This window comes from Nicotiana attenuata, chromosome 5, assembly GCF_001879085.1.
Source record: "Nicotiana attenuata strain UT chromosome 5, NIATTr2, whole genome shotgun sequence".
Taxonomy (NCBI): domain Eukaryota; kingdom Viridiplantae; phylum Streptophyta; class Magnoliopsida; order Solanales; family Solanaceae; genus Nicotiana; species Nicotiana attenuata.
The window spans coordinates 4103019-4113221 of NC_031993.1; the positions used below are offsets into that span (position 1 = coordinate 4103019).

Consider the following 10203-nt stretch of genomic DNA (forward strand, 5'->3'; position numbering starts at 1 on the left):
AAGATTATGGAAGCAAGGCCTACAGTGAAGGAAATGCAATGCAATTTCAAAACTGGAAAGAGTATCACAAGACAAATATACATACAACTTATAGGAGATGAAGCTAGAGTACCATGGAAATGCATGATGTTTGTCAATGCTGCTCAACAAAAAGCTAGATTTACTCTGTGATTGCAGCTGCATGAAAGGCTACTAACTGCTAACAGATTAACCAAATGAGGAGTTGAGATAAATACAATGTGTGATGTGCCAAAGCTCTGAGGAAACTAATGAGCACCTCTTCCTGGAACACAAATTTTCCAAAGAGTATGGCATAGAGTGCTTCAATGGGCACAAGGGCGACCAATGAATACAGTGGGATGGCAACAACATCAACAAGAGATTATTAGTAGATCAAAGGGGAAATTTCAAGCTGCACAGATTTTCAAGATGATATACACGGAATATGTCCATAGCATTTGGATCGAAAGAAACATGAGAATCTTTGAGAAAGTGTATAGAAATAATGAGTCATTAACTAGAGATATTGCTTGTATTTGTAGTGTGAGAGCTCCAATTAAAACTAGAAAAGAAGTACTTACATTTAGATTCTAGAAAAGCTCTCTTAGATCATGAAGTAATGTGACAGTTACTTGGTTAGCTAATTGTGTTAGTTAGCTACGATTTTGTACAATCTCTTTGGTGATAAGTAAAAATATTTAGTTACCAAAAAAATAGGTATACAACCTATTTATTATAAACTAAAATTATTTTAAAATATTATTTTCGATAACTACCTTTTATATTTTATAGCAAAATAAGTATTTATGGTATATACTACCATTGAGGCATGAAATACGCTATTTATGTTTTTCCTCCCTCTTAGACAGCTAGATATACCTATTTTTAAGGTGATTGTTGTTACTGTATTCATGAATACATGGTACGAATACATGTGAATACATACACGTACAGCTGGACTGTCCTGATTTTAGGCGCTTTTTATTGTTGTATTCATGAATACAATAATGCGAATACATGTGAATATATGCGCGTACAACTGGACTGCCCTGATTTTAGGCGCTTTTACTGTTGTATTCATGAATACAGCAGCACGAATACATGTGAGTACAAGCGCGTACAGTTAGACTGCCCAGATTTTAGGCGCTTTTTGCTGCTATATTCATGAATACATGACGCGAATACATGTGAATACATGCATGTACAGATGGACTGCCCTGATTTTAGGCGCTTTTTGCTGTTGTATTCATGAATACACTACCATAATAACTGAATAGTAGAAAGTAATTATGTATATGGTAGTTATAGGAAGTTAATAGCCACTAAACAATAGTGGTTTCTGAAAATCCCTCTTTTTTTTAATTTTGGAAAACTTACAGAAACGTCCCAAATAAGTCTCAACTTACCAACCTCTAGCCATTAGTCATAAACTTACCAAAACTAGACAAACACATATAAAAATTGAAAAACCAAATAAATAAGGTTCTTTCTCTCAAAGAACCACATGCAAAAATCACCTTCCATATTTTTAAGCGTGATTAACAACATTAGGTGCAAGACGGAAAGGAAATTTCATGGATGGGGTAACAAATAAGTTGATGAAATACAAAAAAATATAATATTCCAAAAATCTAAGCAAAAAAGAAACTTTTTCCATGGGTATAGTTAAAATTCATTGAAAACATATAGATAAGTCAATATACAAAATTTGAGGAAGATTGGAAGTGATTTGGACTTGTTTTGTATCAAAATTCGTAATTAAATCGAGTTCAAAAAAAAATTCTGCGACACATGTATATTCGTTGTGCAAACGAATATGATCGATACAAATACAGTCAATACAGGTTGTATCCTGTATATTGTATTTCGTCTGGATTGTATTCATTGCGCGAACGACTACTATTCTACATTAAATTACTACTCTATTTTTCATATTACCGCATCAAGTACTATGATGAGTTTTTAGTAGATCAATTTTACACTATGAAAGTAGCACAAAACTTGAGCTCCATTTTTCTTCCAAGCTGAAGAATCATGTGGACATAAAAAGTTGCTTGTTCTATTATCCTTCAGTTGTAACTACTGCAATATCTTCTCTTATAAAATGAAAGAATATAGACAAAGAAAAAATGGCATGATACATACAATTTGCATCTATTATTTATTTCCTTTAGACAATTTCATTGTACAATTTGGTTGATCCTAAGTTTTCCTCCAATTTGCAGACTCTCCACTAGTCTTATAAGCAGAATGTAAAGGCTCAAAAGAGCACAAAAAATACAGATCAGCATATCAAAATCAAACCGAGAAATGACCACCAAAACTTGTAGCCTAGTGGTATCCGTGGAAGTCTCTCACACAATAAAGTGCGCGTTCGCATCACATTACTCCTTCCCCGTTCCACTTCCCCGCATCTGCAAAATATCAAGAATGGGACATTATACGCGTATATAGAAACTCATTCCAAGTATCAGGCAATCCCGGGAGGCACCAATGTATACAATCAGCATAAATGGCTGGATCAGCTTGCTGCTCAGGGGTAAGCATTTTGCCCTGTCGAATGGTGTAGAGTGAAGTGTGCGCGTCTTTCCTATATTCTGATAGAGATGTGATATTCATGAAGTATACTGGAACGACTTTCATCGATTGAGTTACATTTGTTGCTACTGCAAATAGCCTCTTATCAGTCCCAACATTTAATGGCTTTGTCATGTTCAGTACTGGTGTTGTCTCTTTCGCGCATTTTATCCCATTCGGATTGTTCCAGTCCATATTCCTGTTTCATACATTTCCATACAACCATTAGTTTATAGATTTTACGTATATACACTGACAATGCAAGAAATGTTAACACGACCAGTGTATTCTAACTCATTGTAGCAAGTAACGTGCCTTATTTTTCAGGCTACTGATCTCACATTTTATGGACGGTCACATATATATAAGCTAATGAGGGAGAGAACAACTAGCACAAGAACATAGAGATTACTTGATATGCATAGGCGACATGCTCATGAAAAAGACTTGTGTACGATTAGGATCCACGTTGTTTTCGATCCATTGAGACCATGTTGTCAACACTCGTCGATAAGCTATTGTCCTCTCAATCTCATCGTACTCTGTCGATCCTTCATTGAATGAACCTCGTCTATACGCGAAAAATGAGTTAGAAACTTAAATGTTGAATATTGCAGATAAGGAAATGAAGTTGGTATTTTCTTTCTGCTAAAGATGTTTACTTACAGAACTTTCATTTTGCCACTTCCCATCCACCAAACATAAGTATTGAAGATGAGATAATCCACATTTTTCCAGTTATTGCCATGTTTTTCAATTGATTCAGGCATAATGAATCGGGTCGAAACGCTGTGTAGTGCTGGATCATCTGAATTTGACTCCACAAGGTATGGAGCCCAGTAAAATTCTAATGTGGCATTATACTCCTGCAGAATTTACCTCGAAAGTGAAAAAAGGGCAGTCCGATGCACTAAGCTATCACTATGTGCGAGGCCCGGGGAAGGGCCGGACCACAAGGGTCTATTGTACGCAGTCTAACCCTGCATTTCTGTAAGAGGTTGTTTCCACGGCTATAACCCGTAACCTCCTAAGTTAAATAGAAAAAATATATTAACATACTCTAAGCTAAACATTTTAGGGTGGTGAAATTAGTTCAACTACTAAAGGAAACTTGCAACAGAGGCAACTAATTTCTTAATATTAGGTGAAAATAGTCTTATAATAATCAATCAATACATGTTCTTACTTAAATTAAGGTTATCCAATTAAATGAAGGTTAATCATTATTTTGACATATCCAATTAGGAGTAATTTATAAAGTATCAATAGTCTTTTATCAAAACATAATTCATTTTGTTGCAGAAAGTATGTGAATATATCCCGAGGCGAAAGCCAAAATTTGAAATTTATGGGTTCGGGATTATGGTCCTTTTTTTTATTGGGTTCTAAATTAATAATTTATTCATATTCAATAGATTTCTTAAGGCAAATACAGAATGGACAAAAGCTATTGGGTTCGACCGAACTCATATATGAAGAGTTAGCTCCGCCCCTGAATATATCTTTCCAATGGGCCTACTCGACACGAATCCGTTAGTCTAGCCAGTGAGATTCGAATACCGGATGATTCAACGTCAAAAAATTATGCTTGTAACAGTTTATGTTATTACTGAAACAGAGGAAAAGAGAACTGTAGATATATATACCTCAATCTTGAAAATATTCAAAGAGCCAATCTTTTTAAATTTTGTCCAGCTGAAAGGAACTCCTGACTGAAGCAAACAAATCATAGATTCCCATTGGTTCCTATTCAGTGAATCTCCTACAAACATTAATCTCTTATTCCTCAGCTTTTCAAGTAGCAATCTTGGTATAAACCTGAAAATTTAATCATAAAAATATGGTATTCAGAAAAACAAAAAAACAGAGAACACAGAGAAGAAGGCCATAAAAATTTAATATTTTTGAAGGGGAGCCTTAAAAATCTAATCTTTTTTAAATCTTTTAAGGTCAAATTGACTCTGTATGAACCTATAGGTCACGAGTTCACGCAGTGAAATCTGCCACTGATATTTGTATTAGGGTAGGGTACCTATATGACACCCCCTCGGGGTGCAGCCTTTCCTCGGACCCTGCGTGAACACGGATGCTTTACGCATCGGGCTACCCTTTTCTTTGAAAATTCAAGAATACAACAACAAAAACAAACCCAGTGGAAACAAGTCAGGTCTGGGGAAGGTAGTGTGTACGAACCTTAGCCCTACCCTGTGGAGGTAGAGAGATGTTTCCGAAAGACTTTCGGCTCGAAAGGATGAATAGAAAACAATCAAATATCAACAACAAAGGCCAGAAAAATAATACCAACAATGTAAGAACCAGAAAAATAGATGGAAGAAAGCAATAGCAATAGCAACAAGCATTAACCAAGGCAAGATACTAGAAAACCGAAGCAAAAGATAGTAAAAATAACCACAATACTAGCAATCTAAGAACAACAACAAGATACTAACACACTAGCCCTAAACAACCCGGTAAAGTAGAATTCAAGAATGAATTTTTAACTTACTTGGGTAAAGAACAATCTCTGGGTTGCCACCTCCAATTCTGATACAAAGAATCTTTTCTTCCATTTTTCATACACGTAACCTGTTGTGTAAGAAACTTGCATTCATATTCTTTATAAATTGGATGAGTAACATTATCATAAACCCATTTCCCTTCAAAAAGATCACATTTTTCAGGTGGCAATTCAATTTTCTCCTCTTCCATTTCAATCTTCATATCATCACTTGACTTCAAGATTATGGAATTTTCTTGAACCCCATTTTCCATATTTGAAGATTCTTGAACCCCATTTTCTTGAATTTTATTAGGTCTCGAAAATTGGAATTGAGCAATGGACTTAACATCCTCACTGTACATGAAAAGCCCAAATATGAATAAAGAGAAAACTACTATACATATAGGCAGATTATTGAATTTTCTGCCATTGTTGCAGCTAAATTGCTTCATGTTGAATAAGTAGGAAAAGAGTTGCATTTTCAATGAGTTGGAGTGAGTGCATGAGAATAAGTTGACAAAAAAAATCTGCAGGTAAGAATAGGAATTATAGGGAAAGAAAAGAGTGAAAGAAATATATCATATGGAGTATTAATATTTTTTCTGTTATAAAATTTTGTTTTTTAATGAGGTTTGGTGAAATGGGATTTTCTGCAAGAAATTGATTTGAGTATTAGTGATTGGATGCATGTCTTTCTCACCTTCTATCTGTTTAAAACTACTTTGTTCTTCCACTTCTAGAAAAACTAACTGTTTTTTTCCTCAAATAATAATTGCGTTAGGTTTAATTTGTACACACTTCGATTATTTATTAATACACTGTATATGTTATCTTCCACCAATGTAAGTACGGTTAGTAACGTAGATGAAAAAAGATTGCTAGTAGTAACATTTTTGCTTATATTAGAATTTTAGCTCTCGTTTTTCGTGATTTTTACTCACTTTATGACCGTAAAGCTACACTCTTTTTTGGTCAAATTAAAATATATTCTCTAAAGTTTCACCCTTGAGTTGAATGATCGTCTGCATTCAGTTGTAACTTAACAGACAAGAAATTTTCTACTTTAAGACCGTTATAGTTACTATTGTTGTTCACTTGGTCTACAGTTGTCGGCTCCATTGTCATCAGGTTACCAACTTCCTTAATTTTCCGGCACTGAGCAGGCTTCGAGCCCCCATATCATCTCATGATTTTGTGGAGGCTTATATTTTTGGTAAACATGAGTACTGCGCGAAAACTAACCATTTAGACCTCTCTATATCAATTATCCTCTATAATAACACTTTACTGTAACAGCTTTTCTTAGGAATCATTTTTTATGTTATGTTATAATATCTGCTCTTTATAACAATATTTTATTATATCAGTCAAAAAATATCAAAACAAATGAAACAGTTATAGAGAATTCTGATCGTACTCCAGTTAGTGAAAGGAAACCACAAGAGTGATCTCAAAGGGTGCCTTGTTTGCTCATTTATAGGGCTGTTTTCAATCCTGTTTTATTATAGCCCTAAATAGGAAATGGAAAATTAGTGCTTACCTTTCAGAAAAGGTGTTACTTTTCTGTCTTATTTTCAGCTGCTAATTTCTTTAACTTCGAGAAGTCTAAATTTCAGGCACAATTCATTTGTCATTATCTTGTTCTATACTTTTTTTGTTTATTGTGTGTCCAATGAGCTACGGGAGATATAAACGAACACCTAACGATCCAGAGATTTCGGGTTCGAGTCTTGGGTATGAAATCAGTTTTGCAAGGGAGTGCATTATCCCCCCAACATGAGATTTTTCGGCACGAGTCTGGTTTTTAATCGGTCAATATAAGTACCGAACATCGAATAAAAAACCAAAAAGAAATTGATTCATGGGGTTGACATTTAAATTTTTCGTCTCATAGTTTCTACTTTTATAATGAGTTTAAGTTATATATAAACAACATAAATAATATTTTATATAATTAGGTTAATTAAAAGATTATTATGGGTAACTATTTAATAAACATTGATTGATAATCTAAAATAAATGAAAGCTATAGGTGGTGAACTTACATAGATAATTTATAACTCAAATCTTTTTATATTTTATGAATAAGTTGATCTACAGCGAAATTTAATACTAGAATAATACTCAGTTATACGTATAAATTAGTTATATAATTACCTAAAGCATGTGTTGTTATGTCAGCTAACCAATCTTCCACTTCATTTGAAATAGGTACGTACTCTAGTACGAACTTTAACATTTAATTCGCCACGCTTATTTAATTAATAATGAAAAATGAAGAAATTAAATAACAAAATGCGAGGTAATTAATGAGCAAAACTTAGCAAATTTGCCAATGAATTGATTAAATGCGTTTGCCAACAAAATTAGAGGGCTAATGCAATTGCATTGGCATTATTAATATATTCCTAATTAACCGTATTAATATTTTGATAAATTGACAATTAAATGAGTTTTTCTTGTCACCAACAATTCGACGTGGGGGTGGTTGGGGAGTACGTAGTTGATATCACGATTAAGGTTATTAATTAAACAATAAATTAAGGTAAGGGTCAAACAAGTATGGGAAATAATGGATAGCTTTATTTTTGAGAAAAGTAAAGGGTAAGCATTAAGAAAGCCCTTTTCCTTCTTGTACTCTAGGGCTGCTTATCGGGCGGATTGGGCGGTTATTACTCTTAACGGTTTGGCTTATCGGTTATCGGCTTTTAAATGTATTAATTCGCTAGCCACCCGATAAGATATCGGGCGGATTGGTATCGGTTTAGCTCTTATCGGGCGGTTATCGGGCGGTTTATCGGCCTAATTCAATCTACATACGAAGCACTTTTATATATGACTTTTAAGAATATATTTTGCTGTTATAGCACTTAAGCAGAAGCCTTTCCATGCACTTCATATGTTGAATTTTCGTTTTATACCACTGTGTCTCAACTTAATTCTGCTTCTTTTAGATGCATATAAATTTACAAATTAAGCAGTTACTGATATGAATATTGTACCTATATGACTTTCCAAGTCGGTTTTCACTTTGTCATTTACCATAAATTTGACATTGAACTTTACGCAATGACCTCTTTGGCAGAGTAGGGGGTGTCCACTTACTGGAGGCACCAGTGCTTCATCCGGTAACTACTTTGTAAAATACAAATTTACTAATTGCGTTATATATGAACTTTCTGCCTTTTGTAAAGTAATTAACAAGGATTATGTTACATATTTTTCATAATTCTGATTATTTAGGAAATTAGGCGTTAGAACTTAGAGATAGAGTACTGGAAGAGTGGAAGACTGAAGTGGAAGGGTTTTTGATATTTAATATATATATGGATAAGAATAAATTTTATACACACACACACACACACACACACACACACACACACACACACACACACACATATATATATATATATATATATATATATATATATATATATTCTTAACGGGTTATCCGTTAAGAAAATTGAATAATCTGCCCCCAAATCGATAAGCCGTCAATGAAAAAATTCAATCCATTCCTCGTCCGTTAAACCGTTAAACCGATACCAATAAACCATTAAGCTTCGGTTTCGGTTCGGTTCGGTTTTGAACACCCCTATTGTACTCCAACAATTTTAATCAAATGTTTATCCCTACATTTTTGCTCTCTACTACAAAAAAAAAGGAATTAGCGACAAATAAATTCTATAGCTAAACAAAAAAAAATCATCGCTAATCCTATTCAATGACGAATTAGTGACAGATTATTAAAAAAAATTGTTAGCTAAAAATATTTAGCGATAAATTAGCGACAAAATTCATAGCTAATTCCAGATTTTTCTTATAATGGCTTCGTATATCACTTATGCAGAGTTTGTATATATGATGAATAACCCCTTATATTCCTTCCTTTCCAAGTTAAGACAAATTTCAAGTCTTGCATTTTTATTTTAAAACAAGAGAAAGAATTGTTTAACCAAAAATTGTGCACTTCGGCAAAGCTTATTTTTAGAAGTACTCGAGTTACTGATAATCAAGAAATTCTATATTTTCTCAATGATAAGAAAGGAAATTAGAATATGAAATAGCAAAGTAACTGATAAGAAGCAAAAAAAGTAATTGTATTCCAATAATAATCAGAACGTGCCTTTACAAGTAAAATCCCCTTCCCTTATATAGGAATCTATAAGTACAGCGTTTCTTCCCTTTTATGACTGAATCATTATGATACTAATGAGACGTTATAATTGGCAATCGTAAATGTTCATGAAGATTCTGTAATGTCTATGGTCATTCATGCACATTAATTAACGATTCATGAATCTTCCTTCTTTTCTGTCTTGATTCATTATGCTGATGTCTCTTCATTTGGCAATTCAGATTCGAGCGACCATACCCTTTTATCTCGTGGGTGATTTGCTCGTACCTATTACGACTCGTGCCTCTTTTAATGCACCTCTCCAGTTGTTGCTTCCTTAGTGATCCACGTATTTTGCCACATCACCCACATATATAAATCCACGTGTAATATTTATTTTTACCAATACAGATAGTCCCGCCACTTACCACTTATTCAACAATTAAATATTTGAGAAGTGGATCACATTTATGGCGGGAATATTTTGCCGTCGTTTCTCATGTATCATTGCGTCTTCTTCAGAACCAGCTCGTCGTATGTCGCTTTCATTTAATGTTTGTGACATGTGGCATTCATTGATTGGTTCTCCAACTCTTCAGCGGTTTTTAGGGCTTTTCTGCGGCTGCATCAGTCATGAAGTGACTGCTTCCATTACGGCGTTTCCATCATGAACCCCTTCATATGACGGTTGCTTCTTCGTATAAATACCTCCTTATGCCTTTGCTTTCACGAAAACCTTCAATCTACAATATTCTTCTTCCATAATAATTCTCGTTCATCAGCTCATTTTAATTCTTATACAATCATGTCTTCTCCAAATCCTGATCCGCGTAGAGTAGTTATAGTAGATGAACTTCCCCCTTCATCTGCTCCTATCAGAAGTAGAAGGGGTGGTAGATTATGTAGTTTAGGATCTATATCTATTCGTGGTTCTTCTTCTCAACCTAGTGAACTACCCTTCGCCCTCTAGAACTAGGGCTTCATCTTCTCATAAATCTTCTACTAGAAG

The 10203-nt window shown here is 34.1% G+C and overlaps 1 protein-coding gene across 1 annotated transcript; it reads right to left on the minus strand.

Annotated features, from left to right (window-relative positions):
* LOC109225194 (protein ESKIMO 1-like) lies at nt 2139-5689 on the minus strand. Its single transcript, XM_019389783.1, has 5 exons — nt 5084-5689; nt 4224-4395; nt 3244-3443; nt 2990-3148; nt 2139-2776 (listed from the first exon to the last, which is right to left on the minus strand). The coding sequence occupies exons 1-5, from the start codon at nt 5554-5556 to the stop codon at nt 2425-2427; spliced, it is 1356 nt and encodes a 451-aa protein (XP_019245328.1). The 5' UTR covers nt 5557-5689; the 3' UTR covers nt 2139-2424.

Coding starts and splice junctions, on each gene's coding strand:
- LOC109225194 (XM_019389783.1), bottom strand. CDS start 5,556: ATGCAACTCTTTTCCTACTTATTCAACATGAAGCAATTTAGCTGCAAC. Junction 4,396..5,083: donor AGAGATTGTTCTTTACCCAA/GTAAGTTAAAAA, acceptor TTAAATTTTCAG/GTTTATACCAAGATTGCTAC. Junction 3,444..4,223: donor TGAATATTTTCAAGATTGAG/GTATATATATCT, acceptor TAAATTCTGCAG/GAGTATAATGCCACATTAGA.